Source organism: Balaenoptera ricei, chromosome 13, assembly GCF_028023285.1.
Source record: "Balaenoptera ricei isolate mBalRic1 chromosome 13, mBalRic1.hap2, whole genome shotgun sequence".
Lineage (NCBI taxonomy): Eukaryota > Metazoa > Chordata > Mammalia > Artiodactyla > Balaenopteridae > Balaenoptera > Balaenoptera ricei.
In genome coordinates, this window is record NC_082651.1 from 72,850,392 (window position 1) to 72,868,717 (window position 18,326).

The 18,326-nt window shown below is 42.1% G+C and overlaps 1 protein-coding gene across 3 annotated transcripts in view; it reads right to left on the minus strand.

Annotated features, from left to right (window-relative positions):
* Positions 1–18,326, minus strand: part of CEBPZOS (CEBPZ opposite strand) — a 33,863-nt gene that overhangs the window by 1,785 nt on the left and 13,752 nt on the right. Inside the window, exons 3-6 of one of the 3 annotated variants that reach the window (XM_059943595.1) lie at positions 10,883–10,956; positions 9,225–9,392; positions 1,566–1,681; positions 450–494 (exon numbers count right to left, since the gene is read on the minus strand). In XM_059943595.1, coding sequence (XP_059799578.1) covers positions 450–494; positions 1,566–1,681; positions 9,225–9,331 — 268 coding nt within the window. In that variant the 5' untranslated portion in view covers positions 9,332–9,392; positions 10,883–10,956. Of the gene's footprint in view, positions 1–449; positions 495–1,565; positions 1,682–4,371; positions 4,441–9,224; positions 9,402–10,882; positions 10,957–18,326 lie in introns of those variants that run through there. The other 2 variants (XM_059943594.1, XM_059943596.1) reach the window with 2 other exon arrangements.

Here is an 18,326-nt window from a genome sequence, read left to right on the forward strand (position 1 = left end):
TTACTTTATACCAGATACTGTGTGAAGTAATTACATAATGTTATCTTGTTTAATCCTTACAACAATTCATGAGATAGGCATTATTATCTCTACTTGACGGAGAAAGAAAAAGCTCCAAGTTCGAAAATCAGAGATTGGTTTTAAGTTTTAAGCTGTGGATTGGATTCCATCACACTCAGATATGTCTCATTCCAAAGTCTACATTCTTAACCCACTGGAAGAATTAAGAATCCAGCCCATTAGCTGGATTAACCCATTGGCTAACTGGGATGAGAATTTTCTCCACTGTGTTCTCAGAAGGAGTGAAAATAGAAATGAACAGTATTTTTGGAAATTGGCATCACAAAATTAAAGTCATTTAGCCCTTAATTGGTCATAAAGAAACAATTTATAAAGGTTACCTGAAAAGGTTGTTTTGTACTCTTAATTTCACTTAAGGAAAAACATACCTTCCAAGATGAAAGGGAATTTCTTGCTCATTGTTTGCCTGAAATCTAATGAAAAGTCTTAAAATTAGGCATGATTAGAAATTCATTGTTTTAACACATGGAGCCATAACTTAGTGCTAGCTTTAGGGTCTATAACATAGGAATCCTATAAATTAGAAATTTGTGTTAAAAGTCCTTCTTGGTAATCCAGGAACTGTATCTTTTTAAATAGGGTGTAAATTGCACTTAAACCTTTTATGTAGCCTTCCCTAGTTATTTTGGAGTTTTTAAAACTTGGCCTATATATATGATGTAATTTATTTTGAAACGGTATTTAAAAGCAAATTTTCAGTGTTAATGTGAAATTCCCTTGTGTAATTTTATAAATTGTTTTTATGGATGCCATTTTACCTTGTTAGAGAATTAGACATAAGACTTCACTACACCCAATTTTTGAAGTGATCTTAAACTTTACTTTGCTTTTAAATACCGTTTGGATGTTTTCTTTTATACCCTTCCATCCTTTAAGAAGGCAAATGACAAGTTTCAAAGATGGCCACCACCCCAGGACTACTATTCCCTGCTTTAGGGAAAGAGAAAGTAGCACTTCCTGATTTTAAAAGTTGAGGGCGCTAATATAAAATTTCCCCCACAAAATGACAAAGCACTTTTGGTGATGGCCAGTGGCATGGGAAAGGCTTTTAGTGGCTAGTATTGATGCAGAGGAAGCACTCTGCTAGCTTGAGAAACTGGTTACTTGACAATTCAGCTATGTTACCTCTTGCTTTTTCAGTCTTACCAAACAATGAGGTGTAATGGACAGGCTGGATTTTTTTCCATCTGTGCTCCCAAACTAAGCCAGACTAAGGACACTGCTCTATGCCCCCCATTAGTAAAATCCATGGAAGTATGAAACATTTTCCCTAGTCCACAAACATTAAATTTTTTTTTTTTTTTAGGAAGAAGAGTCATTTATTCTATAATAACACCTAGCTTCTTCCCCTTGTGCCCATAAAATGGCTAATATCAATTCACTGAATCTGAAAAGGCAGTTTCTCTAAAGAAGCCATTTAACCTAAAATGCATTAGCAAACTGTACACCCCCCTACAAAACACTAATTTCTGAATTATGATTACCTTGGCTTGTGTTCATCTTTTTAAACAAAAAATATGCTCCAAAAATGCCCACAAGTTCAGCTACTAAAACTCCTTTAAAGATCTTCTTTGCCAGTGGATCCATAGTACGGGCCATCCTAAGTTTAACAATAACAAATAAATGTAAACCTGAATAAGCATATACAAACTTAGTACCACTTCTATAAAAATAACTCCAATTCATTCCCATAGTTTGAATGATTATATAGGAATAAAACCCTAAAGTTACCGTATCCTTAGTTGTATTAGACATGTCTCACTTTCCTAGTTTTCAACCTCCATGCCTAAGGGGCACAAGTGAACCAAAGACATGACTGGAGAAAGCACAGAGCGGAGACAAAATGCAAGGCATTGTGAAAGGAACTAACAGTTTATGGAACTGAGATTTTTAAATTGCCTAAGAATATAAAATGGTGGGAGTTAGGGTAAAACATTTTTTTAGCTGAACTAGGAATTAAATATGATCTAATGGGCACAAATGTGAAGTTCTTTATGAAGTACCCTACAAAAGTAAGGTTATTCTGCAAGTCGCTGTACATGTTTTATAGCTAGAAGTTTTATTTATACAACATACTGAACTATGTGCCACAGTTCTGGGCATTTTATATAAAGTTGAGCAATAAACTGGTTCTTGTTCCTGAGGAGCTGCTATTCTAAGTTTTTTCAAACTAATCACATCACCCAAAGGGCTTGTTAGAAATGCACATTCTTGGGCCTCAGCAGGCAATTCCCCAATCCCCAGGTTCTGATTCAGCAACTCTAGGGTTGGTGCCAGTAAGGGCAGAACCAGTAATCTGCCCTTTTGCAGGCAACTCCAAGTGACTTTTATACACGAGGCCTCTGGACCACGTGAGGGGAACACTGACCACCATCACCCAGTAAGTGGCAAAACTAGACTTCAAATCTTGATTCTCTTCCTATAATTAAAATAAAAGCCAGTCAAAAGGAAGGGCTTAAGTCTTTATTCTCTTTCACTAAAGCAAAAGCTAACAAGGAAAGGGCGGTATAACAAGTGAAGAAAATAGCATATATGACTTACTGAGTATATGAAATGTAAACCCAAGTGGTTTTATTTTTTGTTTTTTTTCTTTTGGCTGTGCCCAGTGGTATACGGGGATCTTAGTTCCCCAACCAGGGACTGAACCCATGTCCCTTGTAGTGGAAGTGCGGAGTCTCAACCACTAGACCACCAGGGAAGCAGCTAAACCCAAGTTTTTACTTTGCCTCAAAGTCAGGAAGGACAGGAGAACCAGTGGTTTTTAAACTCAGGATTTCAACACTGTCCTGTGTATGCTCTGTAACACTATTCTGTTCTCTGTGTGAGGTGGCACCTCCTCTCTAATACTCTACAGCCCCAGCTCTCCAGCTCATTCCATTCAATTTTAACTCCTTTTTGCAATGTCTAAGGGTGGGCGTAATTAAATACCCTACTTTGGTAGGATTATCCTACTAATACTGTAACCAGCTGTTCTTCTCCCCCAGCCCCCAGATTCCCTTCTCTCATTTTGATAATGTGATCACCCTGGGGACTAAAAGATTAAAACTTTATTATTCTTACCTAAGAGAAATGAAGTGGAGGGAGTTAAAAAAGAACTTACACATAACCAAGAGGCGGTGAGGGAGTGGGAGACTTGTTTTGCTCTGTCTACTACTATGCTGTACATAACTGACAGGAAATAAGCCATGATCAGTACAGGGAGCTCTCTTGGGGTTATTTTTGATGTTCAAAGGGTGAAAAACAAAACAAAACCAAGCCTGCCTGCAGTCAGATCCACAGTGTAAGGACTCCAAGTAGAATTTTGTTTTGTTTTGTTGGGAGCGAGGATAAAGGTTCAAAAAACAAAGTCCAAATAACTGTATAGTAAAGCATTTACCTTTCTTAAAAACGGATATACATACATTTTACATTCCATGTCCCTCAACTTCAGAAAAGGTGTTTATAATGACTGACAAAACCCATTTGATAAAGACCACCAAAGGCATAGCCATCCACGACAGGTTACTAACGGGCAGAGGCCGAGTAAGACTAGACAAGATTTTGGAGAAGGAGGGAACTCAGGTGAAGTTCAAAATAAAGCAGTCCTCTGATGGGCTCGAAGAAAAGCAGGGCTGTGTGTCATGAGGTTACATCACACTGGGCTGAGAAGCTGACTTAGGGTGCACAAGCTTAAGACAAATGTGCAATGGTGCGTCCGAAAACCCCTCGTCTATGCACCAAAGCTGGAAATCGACGCGGCTCAGCATCTCCAGGCAACATTTCAAACAGCAAGGTCTTTCCTCACACTCCAGATGTGGGACAAGGTCTCCCTGCTACGACCCCGGGTTCAATTAACAAGGGCACTTTTTCCAGGTTCCCACGGTCAAGCGCCAAGCAACCAGCGACGCCTCCGAGAGGGGCCTCGGGCCGGTTACCCGCGATCCTCAGCCCCTCGCGGCCTCCGCATCTCCGGTGCCCCGGCTCCAGCCAGCTCCCCAGCTCCCCCGGTTCCCCCACACACCCGGCTTCTCCACCCCTCCCCAACACCCCCCCACCCTGGGCTCCCAGCCAGGCGCCGACACACGCGCAGCGCAAGCAGCACTGCCCCGGTGCCGCGCCAAGGTCACTGAGCGACCCGGAAACACTCGGGCCGGGCCGGCGCCCCTCCGGCGGACGGATACAGTGACACCGAGTGTTCTTTGTATCGCCCCCAGAACTCCGCCGAGGTCCCCCCAAAAGCCTGCTCTGCTCCCCGCTCTGAAGAGCTGCCAAGGGAGGCGGCTGAGCGAGAGACCCGCACGCGAGCCTTACCTGAGGCGCGTACTCGCCGGGCTGCGCATGCACAAGGGCTGGCAGAGCCCCGCCCCTCCCGGGTTGGCCCCGCCCCTCCCGGGGTTGGCCCCGCCCCTCCCGGGGTTGGCCCCTCCACACACCGTAATCACCGTTTACTGTTCTCTTACTAAAAGTCTACCCTGACTGCAGGCTGCTTACGTTGTTTTATTTAATCCTCCCAACAACTTTGTGTCATGATAGGTGCTATGAGTATCTCATTTTACAGAGAAGGTGAGAGTTTAACCCTGCCCACAATTAAACAGCTAGTAAGAGCCAGAACTTGGATTTGAACCCAGGGCACTGACTGGAAAGCCTGTGCTCAATCATTTTTCTACACCCTTCAACAAAGTGGCATTAGCAACATTGGCATCACTTGGGAGCTTGTTAGAACTGCAGACGTACTGAGTCAGAATCTACATTTTAGCCAGATCCCTAAACAATTCGTTCGTAAATCAAAACTTGAGAGTCACTGCCTGTACTGCCTACTAAATAAGAGGAGGAAAAGCAGGGAATGAACAGGGGAAAGGGGAGGAGGAGGAGAAAAGGAATATAAAGGTCTATGAAGGTTCCATGTTGTTGGGCTACAACCCGCAGGCCTGCAAGCTTTGTAGTTGCCAGCCTGGAAACCGAAGAAACAGCCTGGAGACAGCAACAGAGACATCAATAGATTACAGACAGCAGATCTTACACATCTGAAGCAAGGTCCTGGAGCAACACCCCACCGTGTGTGGCAGAGAGTGGACAGAACATGGCAGCAATATTCGCTACTTTGGAAGGGAGGGGGTGAAGGAGGTGGAATTCACATCAGGTTGGCCCATCAGGGAAACCAGCAGCTGGGGCCGGGTGCAAGCAAGTAGGCAGTTACTAATTAAGCCCTATAACTAAGAGGATTGGATAGTCATGTAAGTGAAGCAGGGACTGGTCGAGCAGGGGATGTAGAGAGCAAGAGAGCAGCCATCTTGAACGCTGACCATAAACATGTGCATGACAAAGCCTGAAATACCCAAAACAGTTAGACACAGATCTACCTTCACTGAAGTTATAGTCTAATGGGGGGTAAAATATATCCACAAATAACTAATGAAGAGTACACAGTGATTAGGGTCTTGCTTCTGATTTGAGGGATCCATGAAGGTGTAATAGTTGGAGCTTTGTTAATGCCAGGCAAAGGAAATGCCCCTGAGGAGCTTTCTGTGACTGCCTCAATTTTCTTACCCAACCCCTGTGAGCAGATAGGGTAGGGGGTCCCTGGAGAAAGAGAAGCAGGCATGGCTTTCTTGACATAAGAGAAGCCATTTTTGGCCTAAGCCATTTTGTGATCCAAGCCTGGCCACAGTGCTTGCCCTTGAACAGTTCTCAGTAATTAATAATCTTAAGGGAACAAAATGACTGTTATGGGGCAAGAGAAGGAACAATAGCAAGATAATAAATCAGGTTGTAAAGACTCCCAGTTCTGTTTCAGTGGTAAAGGTTAGCCTGAAGCACATTCTTGAGCTGTTTTGCAGAATTCAAAACCCACTCAACCACCAGATCAACTGGAACCTAAAAAAGATGATGTTGACCTTTTCTGACGCTTGTGACTTCAATCAGCTAAAGCTTGGATTCTGTCAACCTGTGCCCCAATTCTATGCTGAATTCTCCTCTGTTCAAGCCCCTTCATGAACATGCATATACCACCCAAACCCCTTCATGAATATGCATGCGCCCTCTTAGCTTAAAACGTCCCCAGTCTTGCTGTTCAGGGAGACACTGCTTTGGGAAAGGTCCCTGGTGTTCTCCTCACTGCAAGTAATAAGTCCTTCCTTCTCCTGATCTTCGGCTTGATTGTGTCTTTTGGTCTGACACCCACCAAGAGGAGACCCAGTTTGTGGTCACCCTCACAGTCCAGCTGATATGGTTCATTGGCACAACTGAACAATCATAAATGTGATAGATATATGTGAGAAATATGGATGCGTAAGCTATATTCGTTTAAAGCATGTCATTATTAGTCAAAGTCACCCAGGGCTACACAGATCCAGAGCCCCAAACCATCCCTCCCGCTACTGGTGTCCTCTTAACGTCTGGGCTTTGTACAATCTTTTGATCTCTTCTATCTGCTCTATAGAAACTGTCTCTGGCTTGAACCTCCATTTTATTAGCATTTTGTGTCTGACTTTCTCTCAAGCTTTCCTAAGATCTCTTTTAGTACTAAGATGCTTTTTATTTTGTCTGTTATTGTTTTTGCTGTCATAACCTATTTTTCTCAAAACTTTTCAGACCTCCACCCCGCAGGTGTTACCTACTCTGTTGAGGTTCCCTTTTCTCTCCAACCAGGACATGCACAATCTTTAGAGATTCATTCCCATTCAAAGACTCATCCACAATAAATATTTCTCATTTTAAAAGCAACCCCTATGACTTCCAGCAACTTACTTAATATATAGATACATAGATATTGGTATACATCACTTAAGGCACTACTCAATGCCTTGAGCTGCCAGGCCCTGCTATGTTGGTTTGAAATATTAGAGCCTCAGTGTTAAAGGAACGAGGATGACAAAACAAACTAGGAAGGTAACTGGAATGGTTCAGACTGAAAAAAGAAAGAAAATTAAAAAGCTTGATAGGGGCTTCCCTGGTGGCGCAGTGGTTGAGAATCTGCCTGCCAATGCAGGGGACACGGGTTCGAGCCCTGGTCTGGGAAGATCCCACATGCCGCGGAGCAACTAGGCCCGTGAACCACAACTACTGAGCCTGCGCGTCTGGAGCCTGTGCTCCGCAACAAGAGAGGCCGCGATAGTGAGAGGCCCGCGCACCACGATGAAGAGTGGCCCCCACTTGCCGCAACCAGAGAAAGCCCTCGCACAGAAACGAAGACCCAACACAGCCATAAATAAATAAATAAATAAAATTTTTTTAAAAAAAGCTTGATAACAAAGACTAAAATAATTGCACAGGAACTCAATCACTTCCACCGGGGAATGTATATAAACTAATTAATGGAGGTTGTTCATTGACAACTAGACAAGACTCTAGTGGAGACTCTTACCAAGCTGATTGGATCACTGAATTGGAGTAGAAGGCAGAGGATGTTGGGGGAGGTGGGAGAGACTCTGGTGGCAGGTTTCCAAAGTGGCACTGATTCTCACAAGCGTCAAGTGGAGGGACTCACAAGTAGCAGGTATAAGGGCTGTGCCTCTACATAATCCGGGCGAGAAGGTAACTAACCTGCCCCAGCCCTAACCCCAGAATGCAAATGCTCAAGCTCTCCCATTCAGAAGTCCCGTCCATCCTCCTCCAAGTCTCCAGCACCCCTCCCAAAGGGTCCACATTCCCACTGTGGTCCTGATATGCTAACGCTAGCAGAGGGATGCAAGTGGCCAGGAAAAAGTCCTCCTTGCTGCATCATGGCTGAGGCACAGAAGCTGGCTAAAGTTCCAGTCTGCGGTAATGGTCACAAATGCAAGGGCAGCAGGGATCTCCACATTAACGAGAATAAATTAGGAGTTTGGAATTAACATATACACACTACTATATATAAAATAGATAACCAACAAGGACCTACTGTATAGCACAGGGAACTACACTCAATATTTTGTAATAACCTATAGGAAAAGAATCTGAAAAAAAATAGATATATGTGTATGTAGAACTGAATCACTTTGCTGCACACCTGAAACTAACACAACATTGTAAATAAATACTTCAATTAAAAACAAACAAAAAAAATAAAAACCAAGTACCTAGGAAATTTTACTCTAGATAACCCACTGCTGCTGGTTGCTAAAGGGCACCTACTGGACAAGAGGGGCCCAGGAACTTGGGGTTGGCCTAGCCTTCCCTTCAGATGGCCCAGGGCACAGAGCAGTGGAGAGCTGTGGCCTCTGGGGCACTGTCCCCGAAGCAGGGGCGGTGGGAGCAGGACCCCGGCTCTGCCGGCGGCCGGCCTCTGGAGTGGAGTGGTTCTCCATCACCCTCAGTCTAGGAGACCAAAGTGTTACCAGATAAACCGTTCTGGGTCCTGAATGTTTCCAGCATCCACTTTTCATGGACTCCATTCCTGACCTCCTCATGGTCAACTTCTGATGAGGGGAGCCAGTTTTTAGTAAAGTCCCCAAATACAGAGGTTACACCCCTCTCCCTACATATTGGATTCCAAGGTAAATTTCAATCCTGGACTGCACTGAGAAGTAGCACTTCTCTTGCTAAAGAAGAGGAAAAAAACCCAAAAACACAACTTAATCTGAAGGGGCACCCCACTACGTAGAGAGGAAGATGGCACAGGAAGGGCCAGTTTACCTGCCCCTAAAAACCAGCCTTGGGCCAATCGGCACACAGGAGCCCTCTGCTACATAATCCCTGCTTTACTAATCAGCCTTGATTTCAATCACCTTAGACTTTTTAAAAATCACCTGTGCTTGTGCTCTCTCTCCACACACACACCTCTCTCCCTCTCCCTCTCTCCCTCTCTCCCTCCCTCCCCTCTCCCCTCTCCATCTGTGTAAAGGAGCTTTAAAGAAGCCTCCCATGGAACTTCCCTGGTGGCGCAGTGGTTAAGAATCCGCCTGCCAATGGAGGGGACACGGGTTCGAGCCCCGGTCCAGGAAGATCCCACATGCCGCGGAGCAACTGGGCCCCGGGCACCACATCTACTGAGCCTGCACTCTAGAGGTCGTGCTCCATAAGAGAAGCCACCGCAATGAGAAGCCCGCGCACCGCAACAAAGACCCAATGCAGCCAAAAATAAAATAAATAAATAAAATAAAATATAATAAGCCTCCCAGGCCACTGCCACCAGAGGCAAGAGCCAAGCCATGGCAGCACCATCTGAGAGGTCCACCACCACTTACCTCAGGCCTGGGTGGATCCAGGAGCCAAACGGGAAGCTGGGATTTCGCAGAACATCAGGCCCACCTGCAGTCAAAGGCTCACCAGTGCAAATGCATGATCCAATCATGCATGCCAGACAATTAAGAGTCAAGTACTCAGAATTGTAAGGTTGACAGGTTGCTGTGAACCTAAGGAGACTAACAAGAATCAGAGCTCACGTTACCAATTCCAGACAGCCCCCAAATCCTCCTATAATTACAGACATTAGGATCCAGCCATGTTTTTTTTTAATGTCACTGTTTGAATTAATGTCTTAAATTCTACCTTCCCCAGGGAAACAGACTCTTTAGAATATAAGGGACAATCCCACTAAGCAGCTTGGCAAGGGGTCCAGTCTTACACCTTTTCTTTATTTGGGAGGGAGATTCTGAAATACACAACCTTCCCACCTACACTGAATAACATCCTATTATAATGTAATGTAATAAGACCTTCAAGGGGGAGTGCTGTATGGAAACAGAAAAACAGCAAGACACTCAAATATTTTAATTTTACAAACCTTAAAAAAATAATCACAAATATAATGAAACCTAGATACCCATTCTTAACTAGGAATCCCCTTGGGTCAGTTCTTTCCCTTCAGTAAAACGGAGATTAAAATTTCCTCTCCCACATCCACCACCTGCCTCACTAAGACACTTTATGTTGACAGGTAAAATTTCCTCAATTCTATGATGCACATGCTTCCGTATGTTTACATTTCTGAAATTGGAATGCATCTCACAATCAATAGATACATTTAATATAGTGTTTGTCCAAAAATGCTGTTTTAATTAAAATGTTTTAGAATCCAGGGAATTTTATGACTTGTCATAAAAATCTGTCTCCTCAGGAGGTAAGGTGTTTTTATTTCAGTGAAAAGCCTCGCGGCCTTCTTTCTCACAGCAGGTAAAGAAGCACGAAGAATGCAGTAATACTGACAACTACACTGGGGGCTCTAAGAGAGATCTTGCTGTAATTATCTTTTGCCAGGTGACTCAGCTTCACTGCCTGCATTCCAACCCCAGCTCCTCAAATGGCTGACTCTGCCTCTGTAAAACTCCAATTAACCCCCTTGTAAAATGGTAACAATAGTAACACTGATTTCACAGGGCTATTGTAAAGCTACATTAAGCCATCCATGTAATGTTACAGGCTTGGCAGGATGTCTGCTACAGGCAAGTGATCAATAATGCTGGGTATTATTTTAAATGATATATGAATGACTGTAGCAGCTAGGTAACTACGCACAACTAGGAGTTAACTTTGTCAGTGTTAGCGTTACTTCAGAGAAAGGTAAATACAGTTTTCAAAAAACTATGTTCAAAAAAAAAACAAAACTATGTTCATAGCGTTAGTGAAAAAAAAATGGAGGAAGAGTAAGAAGAATGACATGGAGAAGAGAATGCGAGAAAGAAGAAAAAAAGCTCAGTAGATGTTTATGGAAACTTGACTTAAGAAGAAGCCAAAGAGGGTACATTTTGACCCCGAAAGTGTACTAGATAGGATACAGGCTAAACTGCTGTCACAAGGAGACTGCAAAAATCCAGTGGCTGTAACAAGATAAATAATTGTATTCTTTCACACACAGTTCAGGAGGTTTGTTATATGTAGAGTGGGTGTTGGGAGGGTGACTCACCACTTCCTGTATCTACCATCCCCTGGAGTGCTGTTTTCCTCTGAATTAGCAAGTCTGTCTTGCAAGCATCACATCTGTCCTCCAGGTATTGGAAAGGGGAGAGAGAAAAATTAGAGAACAATCAACTTCCTGTGTCAAGGTCCTGACCATGAGTTTGCACACACTACTTCCGCTCACTTCTCACTAGCCCCAGAGCCATACCAAGCTGCAAAGGAGGCGGGGATCATAGTCCGATTCATCCAAAGGAAAAAGAAGAGAGCACTGCTGGGGAAAAACTGTGTCACAGAGAGTGGGCTTCTCACTCCAGGGACCTTGAACCAGCAGGGCATGGACTGAGAGGACAGGAGACACCGTTGCATTGTGTGCTCCCCTGACAAAGCATCTCCCTTCTAGGAATCATAAAACTCTATTGTTAAATAGGTCAGGAAAGGCAGCTTTCATTATCTCTATTTTACATATACATTTGAAGGTGTATTATGAGCTCAAAATAACACAGCTAGTCATCATCAAAAAGGGTATAAATAACAAATGCTGAGGGCTTCCCTGGTGGCGCAGTGGTTAAGAATCCGCCTGCCAATGCAGGGGACAAGGGTTTGAGCCCTGGTCCGGGAAGATCCCACATGCCACAGAGCAACTAAGCCCGTGCGCCACAACTACTGACCCTGTGCTCTAGAGCCCGTGAGCCACAACTACTGAGCCCACGAGCCACAACTACTGAAGCCCACGCGCCTGGAGCCCATGCTCTGCACCAAGAGAAGCCACCGCAATGAGAAGCTCGCACACTGCAACAAAGAGTAGCCCCCGCTTGCCGCAACTAGAGAAAGCCCACGCACAGCAATGAAAACGCCACACAGCCAAAAATAAATATATAAAAAATTTTTAAAAAAACAAAAAACAAATGCTGGAGAGAGTGTGGAGAAAAGGGAACCCTCCTACACGGTTGGTAGGAATGGTGCAGCCACTATGGAGAACAGCATGGAGGTTCCTTAAAAAACTAAAAATAGGGTTGTCATATGATCCAGCAATCCCACTTCTGGGCATATACCCGGAAAAGACGAAAACTCTAATTTGAAAAGATGCATGCACCTCAATGTTCATAGCAGCACTATTTACAATGCCAAGACATGGAAGCAAACCACGTGTCTATCAGTAGATGAATGGATAAAGAAGATGTGGTATATATACAATGGAATACTACTCAGACATAAAAGAGAATGAGATATTGCCATTTGCAGCAACATGGATGGACCTAAAGATTACCATACTGAGTGAAGTAAGACAGACAGACAAATATCATATGATATCACTTATATGTGGAATTTTAAAAAATGATACAAATGAACTTATTTACAAAACAGAAAGAGATTCACAGACATAAAAAAACAAATTTACGGTTACCAAAGGTAAAAGGGGGGAGAGAGGGATAAATTAGGAGTTTGGGATTACCAGAAACACTCTACTATATATAAAATCGATAAACAGTAGTATATACAAAATAGATAAACGACAAGGACCCTGTATAGTACAGGGAACTATATTCAGTATCTTGTAATAACCTATAATGGAAAAGAATCTGAAAAAAAACTGAATCACTTTGCTGTATACCTGAAACTAACACAACATTGTAAATCAACTCTACTTCAATAAAACAAACAAAAAAACACAACTAGTAAGTGGTAGACCCGAGATTCAAACTCGGGTCTGCAGACTTCTAAGTCTATTGAGGCAGGAAATGACAGATCTGAGACTGGTGCCTAGGGTTGCCTCTTTTCCACCCCACTACATTACCGAGCAATTCCATCACTTCCTTGTCACTACTGAAGGGGACCAGGTTTTGCCACCCCAAAATATGCCACTTTGGTATGAGGATTATTTTGAGCTAAAGGGAATTTAAAAACCCAGCAGATTCAGGAAAAGCTCTTTACTTTCCCCCTCAATTACCTAAGTTTACATTGGAAAGAAGGGCTGTACAGGAAGAGACATATTACCAGGGATACATTTTTACCTAAAAAACTTACCTGCAAAACAGGGCAACACTAGTTCTCCAAACATCTCCTCTAGCTTGTGTGAGTGGCTTTCCTCCCCTTTGTATCCCCAAACCCCTACCCTTTCCTAAACTCAGGGTGTTACATAAACTTCAATTACCTGATGGCCTTTTGAGTCTGCATATTATAATGGAACCCCCATTAAGTACGTAATTTTGTTTTTTCTCCTGTTGATCTTATATCAATTTAATTATTAGACGATCCAAAAAACCTAGAAGGGAAAATTTTTCCACCCCTGCATCACACCATGGAGGATGTATGTTCAAAGCTATTAACCAAGGAGAGTTTTCACCCATAAATTGCTTTTTGCTAATAGGAAAATTTTATACCTGATTCAATTAAATAACTATGTGTTAGATATTTAATATCTATTATCATCTATTAAGAGATTCTACTCTTACTTTCCTTGGCAGGGTTGCCTATAACGGTAATATAATCAACCCTTGGGGTAATATCCCCTGATCCTCAGCCTGTTTTGCACCTGCAGTGTGCCTTTCGTCAGAGGTGTGTATGCAGAAAGCTGGGGGTGGGGGTGGATGAAAATTAAGTTATTTCTTTCTCATGTGAATGGGAGGAGCCCTTTATTCCACCTCCTGAAAAGCCCCATTAAAAGCTACCACTGTCCCTGGACAATCAAAGAGCAGGTTCTTTAGCAGGGAGCCAGCATGACTGCTAATTCCAAATTTATTGACTACATTGATGAAGCTTTGGAAAAAATCAAAAGAAAATGCACCGTCACTCCTGTTTTTCACCTATCCGGGGACCCCTTACCCAATCATCATGTGCACCTCAGAGACTTTCCAAGCCTTGGAAACCTTTGAAGCCAGAAGCGATGACATAGTGCTAGCATCTTATCCAAAGTGTGGTAACTAACAAATCCTTTTCTACAAGGGCACTTTTTCACAGTGAGTAGGTGGGGAAAGTGCAAGGAGAAGGTGGGAGGAGGGCAGTTCATCTCTGCATGAAGCCAGAAATTGGTGAGAAGGATGGCCAAGATGGGTCAAAACCGAGCTTGTAAAATCCATGACTAGAACTGCTAGATTTAGAAACCCCAGTGTCTGAGGGAGGAGGTCTGCGTGAAAAGAACATGATGGGTGAGGAGTATAGAAGGAGCTGCGTGGCGGGGTTAGCAAAGAAAAGCAGGGATGTGGGAAGTCCAGTTGCCACGGAGCACTGAGAGTAGTCAAGATTTTCATCTTGATTTTTGACTGACGACAAGCATGCCCACGTCTATAGACTTCTATGCCTTCCATGTAATAGGTTATTTTTCAGGATCAAACACCAATCTTCCAGTTTCTCTAACCAGTTTTACAATGGTCCTTCATCAGTGGAGGATAAGATGTTAAGAAACTAAATTACTCTATTTTACACAGTCTACTTTTGATATTTTTTAACTGTTATTTCATCGCTGTTTATTAACGCCAACTCCATTTCATATTTTCTTTTTCTTAATTGATGCTGGGTTTTTATAAAAATCAAAATTATATGCTCCTGTAGAAAATATTCATTAATTTAAGGTAAAATATATGACATACAATAAACAATCATTTCTATAGTATAACATTGTTCTGTAAGGAAAATATTCTAGATTTAAAAAGAAGCACTGCCTCTTGTTAAAGGAGAAATTTGAGAAATAAGATAATTTGATTTTTACACCAATATAAGTAAATGGTATTTTCCATAAAGCTCTGCTTCCTTCCACAGCCCAGGTTATTCTGAATGCAGAAGAATCAATTGTACATATCAGGGAATCGCTGTAGATTTTAATTTCTATGATATGTACGTTAAAGTAACATGCCTTTGTTATATCAAGACTCCTTAATGCGCTTTGAATGTTCTTATTTTATATATAAATTTATTTTATTTATTTATTTTTGGCTGCGTTGGGTCTTCATTGCTGCGCGTGGGCTTTCTCTAGTTGTGGCGAACAGGGGATACTCTTCGTTGCGGTGCGCAGGTTTCTCATTGCGGTGGCTTCTCTTGTTGCGGAGCACAGACTCTAGAGTGCAGGCTCAGTAGTTGTGGCGCATGGGCTTAGTTGCTCCGCGGTATGTGGGATCTTCCCAGAACAGGGTTTGAACCCATGTCCCCTGCATTGGCAGGCGGATTCTTAACCACTGCACCACCAGGGAAGCCCCCTTAATGAGCTTTGATTCTCTGATTTTTCTTATAGGTTCCAAACCTATAGGTTTCTTATAGGTTCTCCACATCATTAGTGAATTAATCTTTGCTGATTCTAAAAAAAAAAAGTATGAATATCCAGAATTCCCAGTTCTTGAATATGGGGACCCAGAAAAATATCAGGTTGGTACAAAAGAGCCTTTAAACTTATAGCAAATTATCATAGAAAGATTTTTTTCATTTGGGGAATTTTTTAGTTTTGAGTTCAGAAAATACAACACCTTCAACTATACTTCAATAAAAAATAAATTTTAAAAAAGTCATGTTCAACAGACTCAGTATTAAATAATAAAAGTGTCAAAAAAAAAAAAAACTTCCCCAAACCCACTCCTGTAACAAATAAAAGAATAGACCTCAAAAAAAAAAAAAGAAAAAAAAAAGTAAAAGAAAACACAACACTAATAATTATTGCAATTTATTATATGCTTATCATATAATCCCAGCACTTTTCAGGAATTATCTCATTTCGTTGCAAAATAACCTTATCACCATTTTACAAACGATTAAACTATTAGAGTGTGTGTGAAGGGTGTAACAGGTCATCCTAGCTGTTATTACTTGCCTTACTGCATGTCCTTATTCACCTTATCAATGAAACTAACTAGAGCCTGGGTGTGAGACAGGATGTTGTGCTCCCTGCCAGGGAAGACAAGAAAAGAGGGGAAGGGAGGGTCTGCCTCAGGATTTTAGTGCCTGGACAGAACAGGTGAGAGGAGGTCCATCCCCACTCCACACTTAGACATACCAGAAACACATCTGGGAAGGGAAGACTGTATCCAAGGGGGAACTACAGTCTCAGCAGAACTTTCAGAAGTGCTCACCACCAAGACTCCCAACAGGCAGACAGAAGAACTGTTATGTACTAAAAATAAAGTCCTTAGGGAGTTAGGAAACAGTATCTGGAAAGAGAGGGAGGCACTTGCCATGATGACAAATACAAACTTCAAAGTTGGATCCTAAGTAGAAGGAAACTCATTTCCATGGATTGGGCCGAAGTAACAGAAAAATATATTGTAAATGAGGTGTTCAGGGACTTGGGAGTTGGGTGGGGAGGTAAATGCTGACTCCTGGATCTGGTTGGCTGCAACCTCAGGAGGCATCAGGGCCTGGAGAGTCATAAGCCCAGCAGAGGTGGGCTCAGCCAGGGCCAGCTCAGGATGAGTGGACAGGAGTTTTAAGAAGTGTTTTCCTAGGTAAGAAACGGACAGGCCAATGAACAGCCTCATTGATTTCTGCTACTCAGGCCACTGGGTAACTTTTTCTCTAAAGAGCGTGTTTACCATCACCTTTAAAAATGGTGCTAATATTTATACAGCTTTCCAATTTCTCTTTTAAAAATGTATTACAGGGGGCTTCCCTGGTGGCGCAGTGGTTGAGAATCTGCCTGCCAATGCAGGGGACACGGGTTCGAGCCCTGGTCTGGGAAGATCCCACATGCCACGGAACAACTAGGCCCGTGCGCCACAACTACTGAGCCTGCGCGTCTGGAGCCTGTGCTCCGCAACAAGAGAGGCCGCGAGAATGAGAGGCCTGTGCACCGCGATGAAGAGTGGCCCCCATTTGCCGCAACTAGAGAAAGCCCTCGCACAGAAACGAAGACCCAACACAGCCATAAATAAATTAATTAATTAATTAATTAAAATAGCTTTACAAAAAAAAATATATTACACTGTGGATCACAGGTTATCTTACCTGTTATTACTCACCTTACCAATGTAACCACTATTATTTTATTCGCCTGTGTTGTTACCTATCAGAGATAAACAGGTTTCTCTTATGATTGAAATAGGGTTGGGAATGCTGGCTTATACATTTTTACGTTGTTTATATGATTGTTTCACCATTTTAATTCCCAAACAAACCTTTGTAACACAAAGTTTTTGTAAGTAGGGAACTTCCCGGGATATTGTTTACTGACACTAGGAAGAATTTTTATTCCTGATTAAGATTTTTTTTTTCAATTTTTATTGGAGTTGATTTAAAATGTTGTATTAGTTTCAGGTGTACAGCAAAGTGAATCAGTTATACATGTACATATATCTACTCTTTTTTTTTTTTGATTCTTTTCCCATATAGGCATTACAGCGTATTGAGTAGAGTTCCCTGTGCTAACACTTACTAGTTATCTATATTATATATAGTAGTGTGTATATGTCAGTCCCAATCTCCTAATTTATCCCTCTCCCCGCCCTTATCCCCTAATAACCATAAGTTTGTTTTCTACATCCATGACTCTAACTCTGTTTAGTAAATAAGTTCATTTATACCCTGTTTTTTAGATTCCACATATAAGCTATATCATATGATATTTATCTTTCTGTGTCTGACTTACTTCACTCAGTATGACAATCTCCAGGTCCATCCATGTTGCTGCAAATGGCATTATTTTGTTCTTTTTTATGGTTGAGTAATATTCCATTCTATATATGTATCACATCTTCTTCATCCATTCTTCCATTGATGGACATTCAGGTTGCTTCCATGTCCTGGCTATTGTAAACAGTGCTGCAATGAACATTGGGGTGCATGCATCATTTTGAATTATGGTTTTCTGCGGGTATATGCTCAGGAGTGGGATTGCTGGGTCATATGGTAGCTCTATTTTTAGTTTTTTAAGGAACCTCCATACTGTTCTCCATAGTGGCTGTACCAATTTACTTTCCCACCAACAATATAGGAGGGTTCCCTTTTCTCCACACCCTCTCCAGCATTTATTGTTTGTAGATTTTTTGATGATGGCCATTCTGCCTGGTGTGAGGTGATACCTCATTGCAGTTTCGATTTGCATTTCTCTAATAATTAGTGATGTTGAGCATTTTTTCATGCACTTTTTGGCCATCTATATGTCTTCTTTATAAAAATGTCTATTTAGATCTTTTGCCCATTTTTTGATTGGGTTATTTGTTTTTTTGATATTGAGCTGCATGAGCTGTTTGTATATTTTGGAGATTAATCCCTTGTCGACTGCTTCCTTTGCAAATATTTTCTCCCATTCTGAGGGTTGTCTTTTTATTTTCTTTATTGTTTCTTTTGCTGTGCAAAAGCTTTGAAGTTTAATTATATCCTATTTGTTTATTTTTGTTTTAATTTTCATTACTCTATGAGGTGGATCGAAAAAGATCTTGCTGCAATTCATGTCAAAGAGTGTTCTGCCTATATTTTCCTTTAAGAGTTTTATAGCGTCTGGCCTTACATTTAGGTCTTTAATCCATTTTGAG